This window comes from Zalophus californianus, chromosome 3 (genome assembly GCF_009762305.2).
Source record: "Zalophus californianus isolate mZalCal1 chromosome 3, mZalCal1.pri.v2, whole genome shotgun sequence".
Lineage (NCBI taxonomy): Eukaryota > Metazoa > Chordata > Mammalia > Carnivora > Otariidae > Zalophus > Zalophus californianus.
Genome location: NC_045597.1, coordinates 58,848,692 through 58,873,482, shown reverse-complemented (window position 1 = coordinate 58,873,482; position 24,791 = coordinate 58,848,692). Strand labels below are relative to the sequence as shown.

Here is a 24,791-nt window from a genome sequence, read left to right as displayed (position 1 = left end):
GGCACAGATTTCAGAAAATGATCAATATTGTTTGCTCTGCATAATGCTTTTACTGGTGATACAGTATGTTTAATTCCGTATGTTATTATAAATGGTAAGTATTTCTGAGAGTACTTATGTACAAGTACTATGAATATTCCATTACTGAATAATTGGCTAAGATGCAAACACAACCCAAAAAACAAAGTTGGAAAACCTTGGGAAAAACTGCTACTAGCATTCTGAATCCATGAGATATACAAATTGTTTCTTACAAGCTGAATGAAAAGTAGAAAAGTAAAATTCGGATTCTTAAAATATTAGAAGAGTAACACCTGTGGAGGGTATATGGCATTGTTTACATGGGATATAATGTCAATAAACAACCTCAGATTTGCATGTGAATAATTTATATTACACATATTTTGATTTATAATTAAAAATGATTTAGTGGGATAATATATGGCATGGATGTAATGAAAATGTAAAAGATGGCAGCAAAGACAAAAACCTGAATAGCAAGGGGACTGGCTAATAATCAGAGACTAACCAAGATCTGACAGTGAGGAACTGAACTGCGCTATGTACTTAGCGCGCAGGACGTGACAGGGGAGTGGAGGAAAGTGAGACATAATCCCTACCCTCAAGGATCTCAGAGGCCTTAAGCCAATCAATCATTTACTGACAAAATTGCCTCTGCTGGAAGTAAGGGTTGAAGAACTTTGTTGTAGCAAAAATGATGTTTCTTTTACTATAAGCATGAAGAGAGTAAATGGGTTAAGAGAAGACAGCCAAAGAATAGCCCACTTAATTTTTCTCTTGGCATCCCACTCACAAGTTATAAACAGGAAATCGTCACTGTTATCTTCTGGTGTTTTGAAAATAGCACATTTAAAATTATTTCTTATCAGAATTCTAACCTTGTTTTTGAAAACTTATTTACTTCTGTTTATTAAAATTTATATACTTAAGATCTAAGAAACTATATAAAGAAGCAATTAAGAATACCTACCTTCCGTTCTTATCCTCCATCTGAAGGTGGTACTGAATAGAATCTGTTGACAGTGTTTTTGGGGTTCCTTCTCCCCATTTCAGCTTAAGGTTCTGGTGGCTGAAGGCAACACATTCCAGACGAGGTGGATCAGGAGGGAGGGGCTTAGTTTTTAATTTTATCATGTGGCTGAAAGGACCAGCTCCAAGGCTATTCAAGGCTTGAATTCGTATTCTAAGTGCCACATTAAGAAAAAAAATCCAGTTATGATTATTCTACTTAAAGTTTCTCTCTGGTTTAGGCAAAAATTAACATAGTTTGTAGAGTGTACCTGTATGTTGTATCTGGTTGCAAATTGTCTATAATATAGCTTGTAACCTTTCCCACTGCCAAGGGCTGTTTATCTCCCAAGTCTATGCTGTAGGCAAGGATTTCCGAACCATGGTCACAAGGCTTTTCCCAGGTTATTGCAAGGCATGTAGAAGGTGAATAAAGGGGATTTTCTATCTCATCATCATTTATTTCTTGAAGACAAGTCACAATAGCAGGAACTGATGGTGGAGTCACACAGGCTACTACTTCACTGAAAGGACCTGCGCCCACAATACTCAGAGCCTACAATTAACAGAGCCCGTAAGTTAACAAAAACATGACCAACGAAATGCTCATAGAACACAAAACTCTGGCTAGAGAAGCAAGGCCCTGACCACCTTTACCTGGACTCTGCAATAATAGGTAGTTGCTGGTGAGAGTCCTTTTAATTCATAACTGAGACCAGGCCCACAGTAACACATCTGCATACTTCCTTCCACGCCTCCCCACTCCAATCGATATTCAGTGACATCGGTTCCATTACTCAAAGGGACCTTTAAATTAAGAAAGGGAAAAGCTCTTAAATCTTGACACTGATAAATGGTTTTTGGGCAAAAACTTTCTTTACCTGAGCATATCAAAAACTGAACTGCTTTTGAATTTCTTTAAAATGTTTAAGTAGAACTAAAACTCTTCAATATTACATTTTTATTCATTAAGGTCACCTGAATGTAAGATTGGTCAAAAAATACAACATTGTTTTCAATTAGAAGTAAAAATATGACTGAATCACTTCAGAAAGAGAATTTTGAGGTAAATATACTTCAAAATAATTCTATTAAGTAATATAAATGTTAAATCATGTAAGGACATTTTCTTTGTTAAATTTCAAAGGAAAGTGAAAATGTAATTATCATTACTGATTATTACTATACACAATAAACACAGTGGAGATAATAAATATGAGAGAAATAGTATTATACTGATTTCTACGAATGTTTATTCTGAACGTTAAACTCACCAGGGGCTAAATATCTCAGTAATGAGACAAAGCCTTTGAAAAAAATACAAAGCACATCATGAACAAGGGACTATATACTTGTGATGCAAATATACCTTACTTAAATGCTTTGAAGAGAAAAAAATTCACTTTTTACCACATGAATTTCACTAGGACTTATTGTCTGCATGATTTAGGAAGTGAAATGAAGAGTATCTCTATTACTTTATATGAACTATTCTAATCATTTAAAGTAAGTCAATGGGAATTACAATACCTCCCAATTTACTTGTGCGCAAGTTGCAGATCTGCATGTAACTTGAGGAGGCTTGCATTGATCTGGTGGTCCAGGGGCTGTAGTAATATCACATTTTTCTGAAAATGGTCCAAACTAGAAAAACAAATATAGCCAATATTTTCATTCTTCACCCACTGATTGCACAGCTCTCCATAAATATTCATAAATTCACATAATAAATAAGTGTATTATCACTCTTCTTAAAGACTAACTGGTCATAATATAATTCTAAAATCATTCACAGAAAGTAAAAAGATTTAATGGTCATGGAAGTCACTGTGGGTTATTTTTAAGTTTTAATATTTACTGTGTTTTCTTCTCCTGCACCTTTTTCCTTCATGAACTGTTCCTGTAAGAAGGGCAGGGTATTAGGGAATTAGGTATGTGGAGTAAGTCAGAAGAAATTATATAAGGAGTGAAGACAAGGATGCCAACTAAACGTATGGGAGATGGTAGCATAAATTATATCTTAAAATTCAGAATAGTTTTTTTTAAGATTTTATTTGTTTGAGAGAGAGAGAGAGAGAGAGCGCGTGTGCGTGACCAAGCACAGGAGGGGGAACAGCAGAGGGAGAGGAGGAAGCAGGCTCTCCGTTGAGCAGGGAGCCCGATGCGGAACTCGATCCCAGGATCATGATCTGAGCTGAAGGCAGATGCTTAACCAACTGAGCTACCCAGGTGCCCCAAAATTTAGAATAGTTTTAAAAAGAGTAAAATGTATATTCTCTGGAAATGCAGGAACCAAATATTTACTTAAGATGATTTTGACAAACTATCAGAATCCTGAAAATACAGATTAAGAACACTAGTATTACAGATGCTATCCCAGGGCGCCTGGGTGGCTCAGTTGGTTGGGAAACTGCGTTTGGCTCAGGTCATGATTCTGGCGTCCCGGGATAGAGTCCTGCATCGGGCTCCCTGCTCGGCGGGGAGTCTGCTTCTCCCTCTCACCCTACCCCCCTCTTGTGCTCTCTTACTCTCTCTCTCAAATAAATAAAATAAAAAATCTTAAAAAAAAAAAATAAAGATGTTATCCCAGTGTACTGAAGCCTTGTGAGGCTGACAAGATAATGACTTCAGACAGGAAACAATGACTTAGGTTAGAAATGCCAACAAAGTATTGACATAAGAAATTTTAAAATAAGTTTACAGATACAGATACTGAACTCAGTTGGAGAACGGGACTAAAATATAGTACAGTTCGCTAAAATATGAAATAATGGCAGAGGAGAGACCTGTCAGTTTAATTTTGTGAAACTGTAATTATAGAATAAGGAAACAGAATGTTACTCAATTGAGGCAAGAAACTACTGCTCTGTCCTTAGAGAACCTGCTTTAATGCAGAGATGAGGTATGTCCTGGTTGAGTGGAAAGGGCTTTGGCTCTGGAGTCTGACAGCCCTGAGTCTGTAGCTTATCTCTGTCACTTACTTGTGTGACTGTGGGCAAGATATTTAGCTTTTCTGAGCCCTAGCCTCCTCCGTTGTAAAATGGAGATATCACCTATTTTGTCCATTTTATGGACTCGTACAGATACATAGATAATACTTTTTAGTTTTTTTATTTTTATTTTTTTAAAAGATTTTATCTATCTATTTGACAGAGAGAGACAGGGAACACAAGCAGAGGGAGTGGGAGAGGGAGAAGCAGGCTTCCCGCTGAGCGAGGAGCCTGATGCGGGGCTTGATCCCAGGACCCTGGGATCATGACCTGAGCCAAAGGCAGATGCTTAATGACTGAGCCAACCAGGCGCCCCCACAGATGATACTTTTTAAAAAGTCTCATAAAGCTAGAAATGCTTAAAATAATGAGTTTTTTTCCTTAGGAAATAACGAATTACAATTAGTAGCCAACTGAAAGTAAATGCTGCATATAACCAGTCTTAAAAAACTCGATTACTCTAAGTATTTCATCTTACAGTCTTATTTCTATTCTTAAACTTACTAAGCAAGACCTACTAGCACCACCTGAAAGGCAAACTTCAGCCCAGCAGAAGTCCAGAGTGTCACAAATTATAAGTGGGGCTTGAAAATATTGAGATTCTAGAACAATTAAGTTATTGTATACACTGACCTCTCTTATCGATACAGGCTTACTGAAAACTGTAAAATTTGGGGGCACCTGGGTGGCTCAGTTGATTTCAGCTCAGGTCATGATCTCAGGGTCCTGGGATCGAGCTCCGTGCTCAGCATGCTCTGCTTGTCCTTCTTCCTCTGCCCTCATCCACTCTCTCTCTCTCCCTCTGCCCCTTCCCCCACATGCGCTCTCTCTTTCTCTCTAAAATAAATAAATAAACCTTAAAAAACTCAAAAAACCAAAACAAAAAAACAACTGTAAACTTTGGAATCACATGTTGAAAGTAAAATGGCTAACTTATGAAATACCACTGTGATTATAACTCAACCAGCAGCGTCTTCATACCCCCATTTTGTTAGCTGCGTGCAGTCTGAAGCTGTAAGTCTTTCCAGGAAGAAGATTGCTCACTGTACATTCTACTTCAGAACCTTGGTAAACTTCTCTCGGTTCATCTTTTTCTACAGGAGACATTTCCACACCATAACAGAAAATGGGTGATCCACCATCGACCAGAGGGGGTCCTGAAGGTGGAAAGATTTATGTAGTTTAACAAAAGGAATATATTTAGTACTAACTTAATTAAAATTTATTACCAAAATGGAAATTACCCCATCGTAACTGTATTTCTTTTGCTTTGGGTCTACCCTGTAATCTGGGAGGGAGGCATGGGCCAGGAGGCACAGCTGGAGTCTGCACAAGTAAAGATTCAGATACCTGCCAAAACAAAAGCAATAACAAAACAAAAATGCCCCAACCAAATAATCAGACTGTTTTTGTTAAAGGAAAATAAAATGAACACAAAGACTGCACCAATAATTTGAAATTCTACTTGACTTTCAACTGAAAAGAAATAAAGTTCTAAATAAAATAAAAAGCCCAATTAAATCATTAAAACTCTAAATTTATAGAGACAAAGACACATACTATGTGACTATTATACACAAAGAAAGTTACCAGAAAAAAACCCCCAAAACTCTTCTTTCTTTCTATAATTAACAACAACAAAACAACCTTCAAGACATCCTAATGGACATTATTTTTGATCCTGTCCAAATGGGTCCACAAATCTCTTCTGAGGAAGGATGTTTTAACATTCTGTAAACACTGTGTGCCATGTTTTCAGGTTTAGATTATTTTAGTCACTTTACTGTATACTGTATTTTTAACCTAAATACTAGTATGTATATATAATCTTTCCTTTCCTCCTAAAAATAACTAAAAAATCAGGTAAGCTTTTCTAAGTATTTGGTATTATTTTAGTTTCTATGCTATTTAAAAAATATATATTAAGTTTTATTTTAAAAGACTTCTCTTAAAAATACACACAGTGCCATATTCCTTATCTGCACTGTATTCATTTTCTTTTCAAGGATAAATAAAATATTTGATCACCTTATTCAGAAAGGTATCCTATATAGAACACTATAATGCTGAATTAGAAAATTAGAGGTTTTTCTGGGGGGCAGTGGATGCTTTTTTTTTATTAAATTATGTTATGTTAATCACCATACATTGTACCATTAGTTTTTGATGCAGTGTTCCATGATTCATTGTTTGCATATAACACCCAGTGCTCCATTCAGTACGTGCCCTCTTTAATACCCATCACCAGGCTAACCCATCCCCCCCCCGAACCCTCAGTTTGTTTCTCAGAGTCCATAGTCTCTCATGGTTCGTCTCCCCCTCCGATTCCCCCCCCTTCATTTTTCAGTGGATGCTTTATTTAATCCGGGAAGATTTTATTAGATAAAATGAAGCAATTGGATCCCAAGCCTGTGGGCAGGACTTGCACTCAGTTTCATAATATTCAAATTTTCAACACAATACTTATAAATTCATTTTAAAAAAAGGTACCTTCAAAAAAATGAAGGTACCTTTATTGCATTAAATTCCATTTGAAAAATAGTAACAGTTCTTAATGCTCCACGAACCCATTCTTGGTTAAATTCATTAAAAAAAAAAATCACTCCTCTATTAAAAAATATACCTCTCCAGAACATTACATATATTTCATATATAATCAATGGCACACTGAGTCCATTTTGGTTAGTGTATATCTAATAGTAACTACCAACTTTTCTGCAATAAGTAAATATTAGAATCTGTGTTTAAACAGTAAATGATATTTTATGGATTGTCCTGATACACATCATTTATGAAGCAATCAATCAGTCTACAATTATTTCTATTTCTGTTAGGTATGGTTATTGAACATCATCGTAAAATTTATCTTTATAAATTTTCCCGCAACATTTTTGTGTATTTGTTTTTCCAAAGCTAAAAACCAACCAGACGATACATATTCTCTGAATATGGATTATCAGCCAAGTACTATTTTAAAAATTCTGGTCACTATAAAATTAATCACCTGGGTTATACAAATTACTTTGGATACATTTCAAATTTTGAGGTGGCATCTGGTGATCCCATCTTAATAGACCCAAACTTGAAAAAAAAATCTACATGTAAGTATTACCGCACTCTGTCCTCCATCACTGATGCAGTAAACTCGTAAACGGTAGAAACAACCTGGATTCAGTCGATCACAAAGATGTTCTCTAGCAGCTCCACTGTATATCATATCCCATTTGTTTCCTGTTAAGGTGAATAATTATGTTCATGTTCAATCAGCTACAAGGTAATGTTTAACGTTCTGGTATCACGGACACGGCAGGTATCCTAGCTTCACTAAGTGGTTATGTAATTTGTTAGAAACAATCTAAGCTTGCTTCGAGTTTCCTGGAGATGATCTAATTTTCTTTATGTTACAGCTTCCTAGACAAATCTGCATGGCTTTGTTGAAATGAAATATCTCTGTAACTCTGTATAAACTTTGGCTTACATTCATAATTTGCTTTTAATTAAGCATTTTAAGTGTGTTTACTGGTCCAGTAATAACATTATAACACACAAAGAGTAGAAAGAACCAATACCATAGGAAGTTTAGCCTTAATTAAAAGACATTCTTATTATTTTGCAGGAAACAGGTCATTGCATAGAAATAAAGACTGTTAAATGTGTGATTCAAATATAAAGTTCATGAGGTGCAGAGGATATTAATAAAACTAGTATAATATAAGTTAAATTTTACAAGGTATTTTTTCTCTGATACGTCTGGTTATAAATCTAACTGAATAAACCTTCATAAGACTTTAGATATACTGGAACTGAGCAATGCAAACAAATGAGAAAGGAAATAAAATGTAAATGTAAATTTAACAATATAGGTGTACAGCAGTCTTACATTTGATTCACTATATTTCTAGAGATTATAACAAAGTGGATCATAACAGGCAAAATACTGCTATAAACAAAGGAAAAAATGAAAAGTGAAAGAAAAGAGATCATATAAAATGTAAAGTCATGAAGAGCAGAGGCAAACTGGTATAAATCAATTTTTTTTTTTTAAGATTTTATTTATTTGTCAGAGAGAGAGAGAGAGAGCACAAGCAGGGGGAGCGTCAGGCAGAGGGAGAGGGAGAAGCAGGTTCCCTGCTGGGCAAGGAGCCTGATGTGGAGCTTGATCCCAGGACCCTGAGATCATGACCTGAGCTGAAGGCAGATGCTTAACCGACTGAGCCACCCAGGCATCCCTAAACCTATTAATTTTTAATAGTTATTCTTACCATTAGAACCTTCTGCTATCTCCACTACATACTTATTGATGGCTGCACCGCCATTGTCTTTTGGTGGGTCTATTCAAAAAAGTAAAAGTGGTATTAGGCAACATACATACAATTAAACAGTGACAGAAATCCTAATAAGCAGATTACCAAACCTAAGATTGTTTAAAAAATAAAAAGAATCACCTGCAATGCTTTTTTAATTAATACTAGCATTTTAAGTAGTGTATAAACAGGTGTTCAATAAATGTGTTTTATTTTTTTTCAAGTTTTACTTATTTAAGCAACCTCCACACTCAATTGTGGGGCTCTAATTCACAACCCGAGAGATCAAGAGTTGCATGCTCTTCTGACTAAGCTGGCCAGGCACCTCAACAAATGTTTGTTTTAAGTGAATAAGTGATTTTCATTTCTCATGAGAGCTAGGATAACCCAGGTGACTTTAGCTATAATTTGAGTTATCATTCATTTCACGCAGTGCTACCTCTGCTCATAGTCTTACTGCAGATCCCAAGTTCTTCCTGTATCAAATTATGAACTCTATTTGTGTGAGTGCAGTGTTCCACAAAAAAGATCCTCAAACAATGAATGATTCTCACATTTCCTACTGAACTTGCTTGAGCTAACAAATGTACCCAACTATCCTAAGAATTATCTTAATATTCAAATCATTTTAATCAAATACAAAAGTAATGATGTACAAATATGCGTATCTTACCCCAAGTTATTTTAAAATTGTGTGAATGTATCTTTCCTTTAACTGAAGGCTTCACAGGTACTCCTGGTTTATCGGGGCATGTAGTAAATTCTACTACTTCACTTGGATTACTTTTACCTTCTGAGTTGTAAGCAATAACCTGTGACATAAAATAACCAAAGACATAAAACAATTAATATTTGATACCTAATGATAATGGCTTAATGAACAAAGTGATGAGAGATAAATAAACTCAATCAAATGATAAAGTAAGTTTTCAGACTGTGATGGCTTGTTTATGTGAGAATTGCTTTTCTTCAACAGGGATTGTGCATATATAAGAATATTTAGGTATAATCCCCTTTTAGAGTCAGTTCTGGGAATACAAGTTAGGGTCTAACATTTTGACACTAACCAAGAGTCATCACAGGAGTAAGCTATAACCCGATGATACTTCATAGACTTTGGGCTTGATTTATGTATTCTTTTACTATTCTTTGGGTTTTAAAAAGACGTCCACAAATTCTTTGAACTTCCTTTATTCAGACAAAGGCAAATTCCTCTTCCCTTTGAATTGTTCTTAATAACTTACTTCCAATACAATGTAACAGAAATGAGTGTGTGTAGCTTCCCTACAGAGAAACCCATTTGGTGAGGAACTGAAGCTTCTGACCAATAGTCAGAGAGAACTGAGGGCTGACAACCACTTGAGTGAACCTGGAAGCAAATCCTCCAGCCCCAGTCAAGCCTTCAGATGACTGTAGCCCTAGCTGGCATCTTGACTGCAACCTCACATAAACCCTGCATAAGAATCACTCAGCTAAGCCGGTCCTGAATTCCTGTCCCACAGACCCTGTGAGAAACTTAATGCTTGTTTTTTCAAACTATTAAGTTGCACTGCAATAAACATAATTCATATCTAAGTATTTTTATATTTGACTTAGAAATTTTATATATAGATAATATATATATAGATATATACATAGATATATAGATTATATATATATATATTCTATTTATATAAATAGAAATATATATTTTTACCTTATCTCTTCTACTGAACTTAAAGCTCCTAAAGTCAAATATCCAACTTGATGTGATTTTCTCTTTTCTAAACCTGCTCCATCTTTGCTCTTCCTCATCAGCAAAAAGCACCATCATCTACCTAGTTGCTCAAATCAAAAATCTAAGAAACATCCTTAATTCTTCCTTCTCTAAGCCTACAACTTAAATCTATTAGCAAATTCTGTCAACTCTACCTCTACTTTTCTGTTTTCTGCTACTACTACCATGTTAGTCAAGGCTTCTTTTATTCTATCTTTTCTGAATGACTACAATATACTACTAACTAGTTTCTTAGCTTCCACTCCTCTCAACCCTATCCATTTTCTACACAACTGCCAAAGGGACTTTATTACTTATCTTAGAACCTTCCAACAGCTTCTTATTTTACTCAAAATAACATCTAAATTATGGCCTACAATACCCTATGTGATTTCACCCCTGACTACCTCCACTTTATGGTCTTTTGCATTAGCAGTTATTTCCCCTGCCTAAAATGTTCTTTCTGCTCTTGACATGCTAACTCCTTCTCATTATTCAGATTTAAGTGTCATTTTCAAAAATACTTCCTTGACTACCCAGACATTCTGTCACCTCACCCTAATTTGATTAATCCACACAGCACTTATCACCATCTGCTATTTGTTTCTTTACTATCTATTCCCCCAACTAGAATATTAGTTATTTTGATTACTGTTGTATTCTTAGTGTTTAGATCCGTGCTTTATTATAGAATAGATGCTCAATAATTATAAGATGAACGGATGATTCATAGACAAGGCGCATTATGATATGACATGATAATATACACAAGGATCTAAGTAAATCTACCCCCAAATAACTCATGCAGCCCATGAGAAACTCAGTAAAATTCGGTTCAATTGTTCAGTTTTGCTCAGGCTTCCTCAGTCCTCCCATGCACTAAAATGGATTTTATTTGCTGCTTTACAAATTGACTACAAAGAGTGGTCAAAACACTTCTCAATGTGGTACAGTGTTTACTTAAACCTAAAACTAGAAGAAACTATTAAAGTAAGAACAGACTCCCTAAAAGCCAGAAAGATCCACTAACTATATTTTTAAGACTATATATTTTGGCACTCCCTCCTTTTACTTCAGTTAGCCATAAATGTTATAAAGCCATATGGTTATCTCCCCACTCCCACAATTTTATAAATAATCAAAAACATTCATTCAGTTCCCCACCACAGAGGGAGCACTGTGCTAGTAACTCTAGATGTGGTACACTCTTTATCTTCAACAAGTTTAGAATCTTTATGCAGAAAACAGGCAAGATACTAATCAAAAGATTTAGGCAATAGTCTAATAGAAAGTCTAATAGAAAGATTACTAAGGCATAAAATGGTCCTTTTTTGAAAAGGCGAATAGAAGTGTTATGGGGTCTTCATGCGCAAGAGCAGTAAAAGGGCAAGCTTGGGTAAGAGAGAGAACAGAAAGCCCTGGGTATAGAGCAGAAATGAGTAATAAATAGTGAGCTCTGCTCAGGGAAAAATAATCAACCTGGTGAGATAGCCAGTTCAAGTAAGGAGTGAAAGGCAGTGCATTTTAAAAACTAAATGCGTCAGAATATAAAAAATCTTATGTGAAACTAAGGAAACTGTTTTTTTAGAGGGAAAGCTGTATTTCAGAAAGATTAATCTAGGTATAAAATAGAACTCAGAAGCTAATTAGAAGGTAAGAGAATAGATTGATAACAGCACAGAACAGATTTGGAGATTTAGTGTTCTTCAAAACAAAAATGATAGCTGATAGAAGGCAAAGAGATGATGTATCCGAAGGAGAAAGGGACATAATAAGAACTTAGGACTAACTTGGGCACACTTATATTAGGGCAAAGGAGAAAGGAAGACATCATAAAATGACACTGGACAAGATGAGGAGGAGGAAGTCAACACGTTTATGTACTTTTTCATTGATGCTTATACACTTATATGTATACATATATTCACTTATACACTTATATGTGTATAAGTGATATAAGTGTATAAGTGAATTTCAAAGATGGAAGATAAGAGAAGTTGATGGATCCAGATACTGACTGATTTCTCTCCACCTGTAAAAAGACCTCAAAAATAAGTAACAAGCTGCAGTGAAAGTATTTAAGGGTTCTCAGCTCAAGGTACTCAGAACTTGATCTTCAGAAACCTTGCTGCTTGAAAAAACACTTTTTAGGAACTTTAGGAAATAAAACATCAGCCTCCTAGTGGCCCAGTCATAGGACTGGCCACTAGCCTCTAAAGCCTTTAATAGTAAGAAGTATTATAATTAATAATTATCATTTTAAATTTGGACAACAGGTCTTAGCCCAGCTTCCAATGAACCATTTGATGGAATCAGCATTGTATGCTTGTTAGCCACTCTGAATCTGAAACGATTTTAAGAATTTTGGCTGCTTTCTTATGCTTTATTTTCTTTTTCTTTTATCCTTTAAATTTTTTCATTGTTCCAACTTTTTAGTATTTTGAGTGAATTGGATTGTCTGTAGTGTAGAAACTACTAGAACTTTGGCATTTGGTAAACTTGGTCGTATTAGAATTTTATGTTAATCATATCCTTATTGTTTCTTTACAAACAGTAATACACTATCTAGTCATCGCTTTCTGGGTTATAATATTTTGCTGCTTTTTCTTAGTATCCTAAGATTTCTTTAGTGTTATGACTTTATTTTGATATGGTTTGCTTGAAAGAGGAGTCTGCAATGTCAAACTAGAAAAGAAAGACTGAGACAGCAATAGGATTTAATTCAAAACCCTCTCACCTGGCACCCCGCATAAGGCAGATTCAAAATGTCTGAGCCTCTAGAAGACTTCACACAGTCATCATTTTCTATTTCCTAATATTTTTTTCCCCCTCTAGATCAGTGGTTCTCAAATTTCAGCAAGCCTCAGACTCACTTGGAGAGTCTGCTGAAACACAGATTGCTAGGTCTTATCCTGGAATTTTTGATTCAGTAGAACTGAGGGGGCCAGAAAATTTACATTTCTTTCTTTTTTTTTTTTTTTTTAAAGATTTTATTTACTTATTTGACAGAAAGAGACACAACGAGAGAAGGAACACAAGCAGGGGGAATGCAAGAGGAAGAACTAGGCCCCCCACGGAGCAGGGAGCCCGATACGGGGCTCGATTCCAGGACCCCGGAATCATGACCTGAGCCGAAGGCAGAAGCTCAACAAGATGTGGGGCTCCATCCCAGGACCCTGGAATCATGACCTGAGCCAAAGGCAGAAGCTCAACGACTGAGCCACCCAGGCGCCCCGCGAAAATTTACATTTCTAACAAGTTCCCAGGTAATGCTGATAGAATGGTCTGGTGATCACACCAGACCAATAGGAACTACTGGTGATAAGAACTTGGGGGTTCTTATGACTATTTAAATTTGTTATTTAGGGGCACCTGAGTGGCTCAGTCGTTAAGCATCTGCCTTCGGCTCAGGTCATGATCCCAGGGTCTTGGGATCAAGTCCCACATCGGGCTCCCTGCTCAGCGGGAAGCCTGCTTCTCCCTCTCCCATTCCCCCTGCTTGTGTTCCTCTCTTGCTGTGTCTCTGTCAAATAAATAAATAAGATCTTAAAAAAATTTATTATTTAATAAGCCTTTATATAATCCCTTTTTATAAGCCAGTGATTTGTTACAAGGTTGTTTAGAGACACTATTTTCCTAACCCCTCTCTAGTTACTTGGGGGTACTTTTTGTAAAAACCCATTGTCTCCTTGGAGATTCTGATTATATATCCTGTAATTTGAATGTGACTGCCACAGTGAAACAATTTTAAATAAAAATTTATAATTTTTTAAAATAGTGGATCATGAGAAATTTAACTCCTATATGTGTAAATAAGATTTTTGTCTTTATGTGGCAATAACACCATAGTGTTACATGATAGAAGAATTCTAAGAATTTTAATAAACTTACCAAATTATAAAGATCTTAACATTTTCCCCTTAGAAAATGTTAATCATTTTCTTTTTTTTTTTTAAAGATTTTATTTATTTATTTGAGAGAGAGAGAAAGAGAGATAGAGAACACGAGAGGGAAGAGGGTCAGAGGGAGAAGCAGACTCCCTGCTGAGCAGGGAGCCCGATGTGGGACTCGATCCCGGGACTCCAGGATCATGACCTGAGCCGAAGGCAGTCGCTTAACCAACTGAGCCACCTAGGCACCCCCTCATTTTCTAATCATTACTGAATAATCATAACAATAATAATTACCGAAGGAAAATATAATCCAACATCATCATAAGAGGAAAACTGAATGAATGTACTTACTCTTAGGTATTTTATAATCTTGTAAATATGAAAACTCTATTTGGAAATTAAAATCACTCAGTGTTATCATAAGTTTTAAAAATGAAGCTAATATATATAACAAAGCATAATAAATATAATTATTATGCTCTCCATAATCAAATTTCTCATTATTAAAAATTTTCTAAGGTTCTCAAGGAATAAAATTTATCTTTGCTTTTTTAATAGTGAAAACAATTTACAGTGGCTTCTATCATTTATTTGAAATGATTTGATTAAACAAGCACTAGGAAAATTCAAATGTTGAATTTATCAACTAATAAGCATCTTGTATTTTTAGAAAAACTTCTCAACAAAAATGTAGGCTGGCTTATACTAACTGGTATATTAACTAATTCAAGCACTGTCTCCAAGAACTAGTAATGTATATTCCTGATCAAGTCAGAGTTAAAATACTCTGAGAATGGAGGCTATACTATGAAAGATACAGAATTTCAGGAATCTCCATAGTAGATGAATTTTCAAAGCTTGCTACTTACTGCTTCAAGTGAGCAAGAACAATTATGTATAGTCTCCACGCCTCAAGCAAGCAATAAATGACATGTAGTCTCTCTGCTTTACACCTGAAATAATTCAGTGTAAAGGCCAAGAGGTGGTAAAACAAGGCAAGTTATCTGTGCTAGGGGATAGGTGGGTTGGCTGGAGGCAGGCAGCATTTGCTTAGTAGGAACTCAAACACCCTGAATAAAACTTTATGGGAGGGGAGGAATTTATTCCACAAACTAAATATAATGAACATAACTGGGGCAAAGTTTCTTGCTGATGATGAAGGGAGCTAGAAATGAGAAAAAGGAGAAAACTAGAATTAACTTGTGGTATTGGATTAAAATTGGAGATGTGGTGTAAACTCATGGTTTAAAAAAACAGATATATATATATACAGAAATAGAGATGTAAATGTGTTTGTGCATATAAATTTTGTGTGTCTGTACACACACATAAATACATTACATACATACATATAGTTCATAGCTCTGTCCACTGAGAGGGTATCCAGGAGTAGCAAAACTGTTACAGCAATTAAAGTATACTTAATTCCCAGATTTTAGCTTCTAAATACCATTGTCCACTAAAAGGACCCAAGTGCTTTGAGAAATAAACTGATCGCAAGGTTGAAGAAGGGAAAGTACAAGATGAGACTGGAATATCATGTGCCAGAGAGGAAAGGCTCAAAGAATGATGGGGGGCACATTTCAACAGGATCTGAAAGCCAGCCTGAAGGGGCTCCTAAATCTGAAGCAATTTGAGTCTCACAATTGATAATCATAGTAACAAGAATAACCCACTCAGTAAATAGGAATCCATGAGTTCATACTAACATAAATGAGAAGAGAAAGCTTTTCTTTATAGTATAATGCCAACAAATAAATGTAGAAGGAATGATAAAATTAAAAAAATCACCACTTGGCAACTATTAATAATAATTGACTCAGGCAAGAATTATCAATGGGTGTTAAAACTAGTAAGTGAAAGTTTGACAAAAACCAAGATGTTTACATAGTATTTACAAAATACTTATTACAAAGGAAAAAAGAAAACCTTACAGTGAAGAAACATGGTAGAAATAATCTTCATCAAGTGACTATCAGTACTGAGACAAACTGAAATTGTGCACCATTTGATATAATGTGCTTAGAAAATAAAAGCATTACTTTTTCAGATATTGCAGACAAAAATGCATATTCTGAATGTGTTTAATAACATCCACATTTTAGAAGATGTTTGTTCACACTATACAAATAAAAGTCCCATAAAACATTAAAATTGATTTGAATTTAAATATATATACAGTTTGACAATGTTACGTAGTAAGAAAGTAAAGCAGTGGGTGGGAGGATGGGTTAGCCTGGTGATGAGTATTAAAGAGGGCACGTTCTGCGTGGAGCACTGGGTGTTATGCACAAACAATGAATCATGGAACACTACATCAAAAACTAATGATGTAATGTAGGGTGATTAACATAACAGTAAAAAAATTTAAAGAAAAAATATGTAAGCTGATTAAAAAAAAAGTAAAGCATAGTAATGCTCATTGAAAGGCCAAAACTATTTTAATTTTTAAAATTTTTATGTATTTTTGAGAGTGAGCGAGACAGTGAGCAACTGACCATGAGTGGAGAGAGGCAGAGGGAGAGAGAGAATCCTAAGCAGGCTCCACACCCAGTGCGAGGAGCATGATGCAGGGCTCAGTCTCACAACCCTGTTATCATGACCTGAGCCGAAATCAAGATTTGGAGGCCCAGCCGACTGAGCCACCCAGGCGCCCCAAGGCCAAAACTATTTTAGATTTAAAACCAAGGAGTAAGGTTTGTACCTAGCTTTAAAACAACCGGAACAACAACAAGAACAACAAATAAATCTCTTAAGGGCTTTCAAAGCTTACCTTAAATTTATACTTTGTACTACGTCTGAGATTCTTTACTGTGTAAGCAAGATCTTCTCCATCATATTTAGGCTTAAAACCATATCCCTGGAAAGGGAAAATAAGCCTTTCTTAAATGTCTAACAGCAGAAATATGGGGAATAACAAACATGTAAAAAGACCCAGGTCTTTTTCATCTTCTACTGTGTACAAGGTGATTAATGCTCCGTTAAGTGTAATCCTCACCTTGATACTTCTATCTTGAATGGACAGACCCAGAAATGCTAATGAATGTTTGTAGGGGGATGGAGAATTCATTCTCCATAAAGACAGTAACCAAGAGAAGATATTTGTGTTGATGGTAAAGTCAGTCAATGGTAACTTCACCATCAGTAAGCATATCTCTAACAGAATTTCTTAGACAGATGTTGCAAGAGCTAAACAGAACTATAACCGTTTAACATATTTAACTTGCCCTGTGCTTAAGTAAATAAATAAATGGTTGGCTGTACTGGCAGGTAGGGATGTCACTTAGATACTGGATTGCTATTTATAGCTCCAGGGACAATGCCTCACTACTTTCCCAATGTTATTTTTAAAAGTTGATATATAATTCACGTACTGTAAAATTCCCATTTTAAAGTATGAAATTCAGTCATTTATAGTGTATTCACAAGGTTGTGCAACCATCATTGAATTCCTAATTCTACAATGAAGCCTGTACTTTATTTTTTGGTTAGCAGTCACTTCCCCTCTTTTCTCATCCACTAATATACTTTCTGTCTCTATGGATTTGCCTATATCCATAAGAAATGGAATTACACAGTATGTGGTCTTTTGTGACTGGGTTCTTTTACTTCGCATGTTTTCAAGGTCCATTCATGTCGTGACATGTGTCAGTACTCCATTCCTTTATATGGCTCAATGATGTTCCACTGTATGGATATATCACACTTTGTTTATCCATTCATCAATTAATGGACATTTGGGTTGTTTCCACTTTTGGGCTATTATGAATAATGCTATGAACATTCATGTATAAATTTCTGTATGAACATGTGTTTTCAATTCTCCTGGATATATAGCTGGGAGTAGACCATTACTAATTTTGACTCAAATGGCTTTAAAGTACCTCTGAAAAACTATGAAACTATATAGAACTAACAGAAGACACTCTAACTCATGTTAGATCTGTTCTAGCTCACAGGAGACAAGCTACTGAACACCTGATTCTGGCAGCACTATATAGTGTCACGTGCAGCTCTTCATACCTTCTGTGGTGCTTGGAAAAGCAGTGTATGAACAAAGCTGGAAAAGATGGGCATATTATTTCCTTATTTTTTTGAGCTGCTTAGGCTAAAAGGCTGTGGTGATCTTCCCCTCTATTTTCCCTAAAACATATATATTTAAAATGCAGTCTATGCTATTTCTAGGCACAAATGTATACAAACACACATAAAAAACAAAACCCCCTCCTACACATCAAGAAAACAAAAGACTGAGTTCTTCCTCACTCCCAATTCCTCCTAAATGATAACCAACCAAGGACTCAAAGGATCTGGGGAAGGATTTAACTATTGTGACACTATTTACTTATAAGGATTGATGTTACCTGAAATAGGTTTTAAACACTCTACTTAAAATACATATTCATACTTACTGAAGTTTCTTCCTCCATCTCTAAAATGTAAGAAATTCCTTCATCTGATGGTGTTCCTGAGGGCTTACTCCATTGTAAGGATAACCAAGTAACACCAGCCTTAGTTAATACAGGACTTGCTGGCATAGAAGGGGCACAGCCTGAAGTGTAATATAAGACTTCTTCACTAAAACCACTGTTGAAACAAATGGTTTTTAAGAACGAATGAAAAAGAGTTGTTTTTATAGCTAAAGAACTCAATTTGATAAATGACATTTTTTGAAAGTGATAATTTTTGATAACTAATTATAATCCAAATAATATATTGGAATTAATATTTTTATGATAACCAGATCAGAAACCTAAAAGTGAATTAGTATTCTTTTAAAACTGCAGTTTATGTAACTAACATCTCTTATAGCTTTTACTGGACTAGTAACACATCTTTACTATACCAACATAAACTAAAGCAGAATTTTTAGTGGATAATTTGGACTCTGAATAATTTATATACGTGAAGTTGACTAAATAATATTTACATTCAAATGTTCTTACCTTGTGCCATACTCATTTTTGGCTGACAGTCTAAATTTACAACCCATTGCTGGTGACAGTTTAGTAATTTTAAATTGCTTCTGTAAGCCCATATAACACTGACAAAATTCTCCATTTCCTTTTCCCTAAAAAAAATGGCTGATTATTATGTATCATGTACATTATTGTAAAAAGATAAATCCACATTAATTCCTGCTTGATGAATAATAACATATTAGCTAGTGTACATTAAAAGTCATCTTTGTTACATGAATCATGGATCTCAAGAGAAAGTAGAGCTAACACACATCTTTTAAATGATATTTACTGTTCATTAAATGCAGAATTTACAAAGTAGGTATTTTTGTACACCTTCTTGAACTAAGTACCCTGTTTTAACTGATGGTAAATCTCTGGCTTTAGTAAAATAAACTCTTTCCAGGTATGGACCCCACAATCTCTATGTGGGGAGTGGTAGTAGTGGAAATAGGGTGATCTTTGATATACACAACTGGTAGTGTTTCTCAGTCTATGAAAAGTTCTACACAGTTTTAAGAAAAGGTCCCTAACTAATCCCCAAACCTCCACCTTAACAGCTGCTTACTTATAAAATAAAGATTTTGGAACCACAACTGCCTAGGTTTAACAGTGAAGGAAAATAAGCAGAGAGAAAAACCCAATTACAGGCAAAAGAAAGGGAGAGAGAAAAGTCTGCAGCTCAGGACAACTAAAGAGCTTTAGAAATTTAGGATGCTACATAAAATGGACAAGTTTCTTATTCTCCATCCACTTTTCTTTATTGTGGTCATAGAGGTAAATTATGGTTTTAGGGTGACTTCTGCTTCAAAGAAAACCTTCAGTCTGTATCTGGCTGCTTTACTACACTTTCCTGTTTTAATGGTGTTCACAGTTTGATTCTACTGAGTTGTCTAAATAGAAAGTTGTATCATCTCTAAATAATGATAATTTTGCCCCCCAGCTCAGCCACTATTTGGCTGTACCTCTTGTTTTAGTTCCAAATCATACTGCATTAATGTTAAATAAAGGTGGGAATAACTGACAACTTTGACTTGTTTCTGCTTTGATTAGAAATGCTTTTATTGTTTAGTAATGGTACTTCACTTAATAAAAAAATAACTATCAGATAAGGAATTATCTTCCTATCCCTAATATGAGTTTTAACTAAGTGCTAAATTTTATCAAATATTTTTTCATAATTTATCAACATGTTTTTTCGTCTGAATTACTATGACAGATTTCCTAGTTCTAAATTCTCTTAAAACTTCTGGCATAAAACCTGTTTGTGCCTCATTACTCTTTTAATATAGGCATACTTTGTTTTATTGCACTTCAATTTACTGTGCTTCAAAGATAGTGTTTTTTGAAGTCTGGTTTGTGGCAACCCTGCATCAAGCAGGTCTACTGGTGACAGCATTTGCTCACTTTGTGACTCTGTGTCACGTTTTGGTAGTTCTTGTAATATTTCAAACTTTTTCATTATTATTATATTTGTTACGGATTCATGGAAGAGGCCAAAATATCGACATTAACAGGAGTTTGGCAGAAGTTGATTCCAACACTCATGGATGACTTTGAGGGTTCCAAGACTTCAGTAGAGGGAATAATAGCAGATGTGGTGGAAACAGCAAGAGAATTAGAATTAGAAGTGGAGCCTGAAGATGTGACTGAATTGCTGCAATCTCACGATAAAACTTAAGTGGATGAAGGAAGAGTTGCTTCTTATGGATAAGCAAAGAAAGTGGTTTCTTGATATAGAATCTACTCCTGGTGAAGATGGTATGAAGACTGTTGAAACGACAACAAAGGATTTAGAATTTTACATAAACTTAATTGATAAAGCAGCAGCAGGGTTTGAGGGGACTGACTCCAGTTGTGAAAGAAGTTTTAGTGTTGGTAAAATGCTATCAAACAGCGTCTCATGTTACAGAGAAAGGGTTCATGAAAGGAAGAGTCAACTGATGCAGCAAACTTCATCACTGTCTTATTTTTTTTTTAAGAAATTGACAAAGTCACCCCAACCTTCAGCAAGCACTACCCTGATCAGCCTGCAGCCATCACCATCAAGGTAAGACCCTCCACCAGCAAAAAGATTATGACTCACTGAAAGCTCAGATGATGGTTAGCATTTTTTAGCAATAAAGTATTTTTAAATTATGGTATGTACATTGTTTTTTTTTAAAAGACAATGCTATTGTACCTTTAATAGACTACAAATACAGTGTGATATATAACTTTTATATGCACTGGGAAACCAAAAAATTCCTATGACTTGCTTTGAGATATTTGCTTTATTGTGGTTGGCTGGAACCGAACTTGCAATATCTCCAAGGTATGCGTATATACTGCTGAATTCCCAAATTATCAATGGAATTTCTTCTACTCCCTCTGGCCATTCCTCTTAGCTGTGGTATAAGCAGTACAGCAAGAGAGAACATAATAAATGACAGAAAACAAAATACTAAATAATAAAGCTCAGTATGCTTGCTGTGGTAGGCTGAATAATGGCCCCCAAAGATATCCAAGTCCTAAACCCTGGAACCTATGAATGTTACTCTATTCAGGGACTGTACAGATGTTATTAAGTTAAAGCTCTTTAGATGGAGAGATTATCCTGGATTATCTAAGTGGACCTTAAATGGAATTACAAGTGTCCTTTTTAGAGGGAAAAAGACATGAAGACAAGGGGAAAAAGGCCACATGATAATGGCAGCAGGGGTAGAAAAGGCTATCTGATGCAGCCATGGATTCACGGTAATGACCTAGTAATGACGAGAGCCTCCAGAAGCTGGAAAAGTCAGGAGAATGGATTCTCCTCTAAAGTCCCTGAAAGAAGCATGGCTATAATGACACCCTGATTTTGGCCCAGTGAGAGCCATATTGGATTTCTGGCTTCCGGAATTATAGGAGCGTGTGTATTGTTTTAAACCATTAGGTTTGTGGCAATTTGTTAAAGTAGCCATAGTAAAAAATTACACTTGCTTTTAAGGCTGATGTGGAAAAAAAAATTCCTTCATCAAGGTTAATTACCCAAGTGAAAGCTTTGAGGGGTTTAAGTCAAAAACAAAAAACAAAACATAGGGAGGTCCAGTCTATAATGTTTTCTAAGAACACCATTAATTCGCTCATGCACCACCAAATCATTCATAATGTTTTTAAAGAGGAAAATACTATTAAAACAAATTATTTCTGCTTGAGGATATATACACACACATAATTTTCCCCTAATTTAAAAGATTCAATTTACTTACCTCATCCCATTCTAAAATAAAGCTTTGGATTTTAGAACCATTGTCACTAGGTGCCTAAAAGAAATACCCCCCCAAAAAAAAAAAAAAAAGAGTACAAATTAGTACTTTTGTAAGAGATACTGTGAGGATCGAATCTGAGGAATCAATTGTGTTGTAGATGTTCTCTGTGGCTTAACTCTGGAAAAACTGCACAGAGAATACAGATATACATGTATTACATAACCCCACAATCCTTTTAAACGCAAGGAAAGAAAACAAAGCAAGAGTTTGTTCAAGTTTTTCTGAACACTGAACAATCTCTTGTAGCAAGAATGATCTTAACTTTTATAATCCATTAAAAAAAATCACTTTGCCTTTTGTCTGAAGGTTTTATTAGCTTTAAGTTCCTAGGATCGATCCTGTCATTTTCATTAAAATTCACCTTATAATCTAAAAGTAATACTGTGTGATACACTAGAGAATGAAAGAACCAGGGTGCTTATTAGAAGAACTTCAAGAGGTCACACTCACACTGTCTGGATCTTTGCTTCTAGACACAATGTGCCCATTACCTAAGATGGCTCATTCAACAATCTGTTAATCTTCAGTGGTGAAAATTTCAGTCTCCCTTAGCATTTTATTCTAGTATTTAATCACTCCAGAAGTCAAGAATTTCAGCCTTATTTCTACTTGAATTTTCTACCATTTCAACTTGTTTCCTCTTTAGTCCTCACTTTAGATGCAGAACAATGGATCTCTACTCTCCTTATAATAGCTTCATCCATTTGAAGACAACTGACTCTAAGACTCCTTTTATCAAAATTAAATAATCTTAACTTTTAAAATTATTCTCCAGAGAATTCCTATAATTCTCTGGACTCTATCTGGTTTTTATATAATATTGCTAACCATGGTTTTTTTTTTTTTAAGATTTATTTATTTATTTGAGAGAGGGAGTGAAAGAGAGTGAGTGAGTGAGCATGAGTGGGGGAGGGGCAGAGGAGAGGGAGAAGCAGACTCAGCAGGGAGCCTGATGCGGGGACTCAATTCCCGGACTCCAGGATCATAACCTGAGCCGAAGCAGACACTTAACCGACTGAGCCACCCAGGCGCCCCTATTGCCAAGCATGTTAAGAGCAATCAAGAATAGTCAAATTTTTAATAAAGAATCTTTTATACCATGGAGGTCCAAATTATTTGTTGAACAATAACACAGATGTGCTTTAAAATTTTAAAAAATTGTAATTTTTAACTGGTGAACATGACCAGAATTTGCTATGTAAGTTACAGGCGTGGCAGTTAAAAGTGATGACAGTATGGATGGGGCAGAAAAAGAAACCTTGGGAAATTCAACTCTTAAACAGCAAAGGAAGAGAATCCCAAGGTAGAGAAGATTTCAAATCTCAGCAAGAAGTATGTGGTATAAAAATGTATTTCCCCATAATTTATGCCTCCAGATTGCTCTAGTCTAGATGCTAAGGTAGCACATTTGTTTTGCTTAATTTTTTCTACTTTATTTTGTGAGGCTTTTCAAGTCTAGGAAATGGATTCTCCTCAACTCCCTGGAAGAAGCATGGCTATGGTGACACCTTCAACAACCTGTGACCATTTCTCCAAGTTAGAGGGGAAACTATTATGTGTAAAGTGTTTTTTACCTTATCTCATTTAATCCTCAAATCAACTCTTTGTAGTACTATTATCCAAACTATACAAAAGAGGAAATGGAGGCTTTAAGGAACCCAAATAAGTTGCCCCACATCACTCAGTCATTAAGAGTAGAGCAGAGCAGAATTTGCTCTGACACAAAACCAGTGTTCCTACCCAGCAGTATTCCACAAGCTGAGCAACAGGAGGTCTGGTGGATACTAGTAATTATAAGAGGGTAAAAGACCAACTTCAGTTAGCTTTTTATCATCACCATGCACTGGCAACTCTAAACAATGTCAGTTGATAGAATACTTCTCTCAAGTGCTACCCCATATGCCACCCATGCCATGATTCTGATGCCATGTTAACCCCGAAGTAATACTTTCAGATTATATGAGGCAGTAGGGTCAAAGGATCTGATATTTAAGTCATAAACTACATTAAGCCAGTTTTCTTCAATTTTAACATTAAATAGCAACAATAGTTATCATGCTATTATGTTCCAGGCATTGTGCTATGGGCTATACAGATATTATCTGATAATCCTCCCAACAACTCTGAGATATATAATACTATCCCCAGTAACAGTAAAAATGATTATCTCTTTCCCCAACCATGCTATTACTATGCATATACAGGACCATTTCTAGAAGAGCATAAGCCTGGACAACCTGTGTAGGCAACTAAGAGACCTAGGGCCTAAGGGCACTGTTTGTATCTTACAGACTTGGGATATTGTTAAAGACAAATTTCAAAATTCAATGTTATTTTATCTTCAGAGTAAAGAGTAGTACCCTGTTGAAATCCCAAACTACAGGAAGGGCACCAGGCTGCTACCTTAACTGCCCTACCAATAAAATGCTACTCTAAGCGACATGAAATAAAATTAGTCATACTTATCACATACAAAAATATATGTATGTACATACTTGTCTGATTTACATGTGCTAACAGTACTTTTTAACTGCATAAAGCATCTAATATCCTCAGAAGAACTTG

At 35.5% G+C, this 24,791-nt stretch overlaps 1 protein-coding gene across 6 annotated transcripts in view; it reads right to left on the bottom strand.

The window, feature by feature from the left end:
* Positions 1–24,791, bottom strand: part of FNDC3A (fibronectin type III domain containing 3A) — a 155,186-nt gene that overhangs the window by 12,320 nt on the left and 118,075 nt on the right. For 5 of the 6 annotated variants that reach the window (XM_027590846.2, XM_027590847.2, XM_027590849.2 and 2 more), the window contains 13 exons: positions 22,167–22,220; positions 18,919–19,043; positions 18,385–18,559; positions 16,746–16,832; positions 8,997–9,135; positions 8,282–8,350; positions 7,132–7,250; positions 5,264–5,369; positions 5,001–5,176; positions 2,560–2,673; positions 1,687–1,836; positions 1,302–1,585; positions 992–1,204 (listed from right to left, as the gene is read on the bottom strand). In XM_027590846.2, the coding sequence (XP_027446647.1) occupies positions 992–1,204; positions 1,302–1,585; positions 1,687–1,836; positions 2,560–2,673; positions 5,001–5,176; positions 5,264–5,369; positions 7,132–7,250; positions 8,282–8,350; positions 8,997–9,135; positions 16,746–16,832; positions 18,385–18,559; positions 18,919–19,043; positions 22,167–22,220 (1,811 nt within the window). The remainder of the gene's footprint in view (positions 1–991; positions 1,205–1,301; positions 1,586–1,686; positions 1,837–2,559; positions 2,674–5,000; positions 5,177–5,263; positions 5,370–7,131; positions 7,251–8,281; positions 8,351–8,996; positions 9,136–16,745; positions 16,833–18,384; positions 18,560–18,918; positions 19,044–22,166; positions 22,221–24,791) is intronic. The other variant, XM_027590852.2, reaches the window with a different exon arrangement.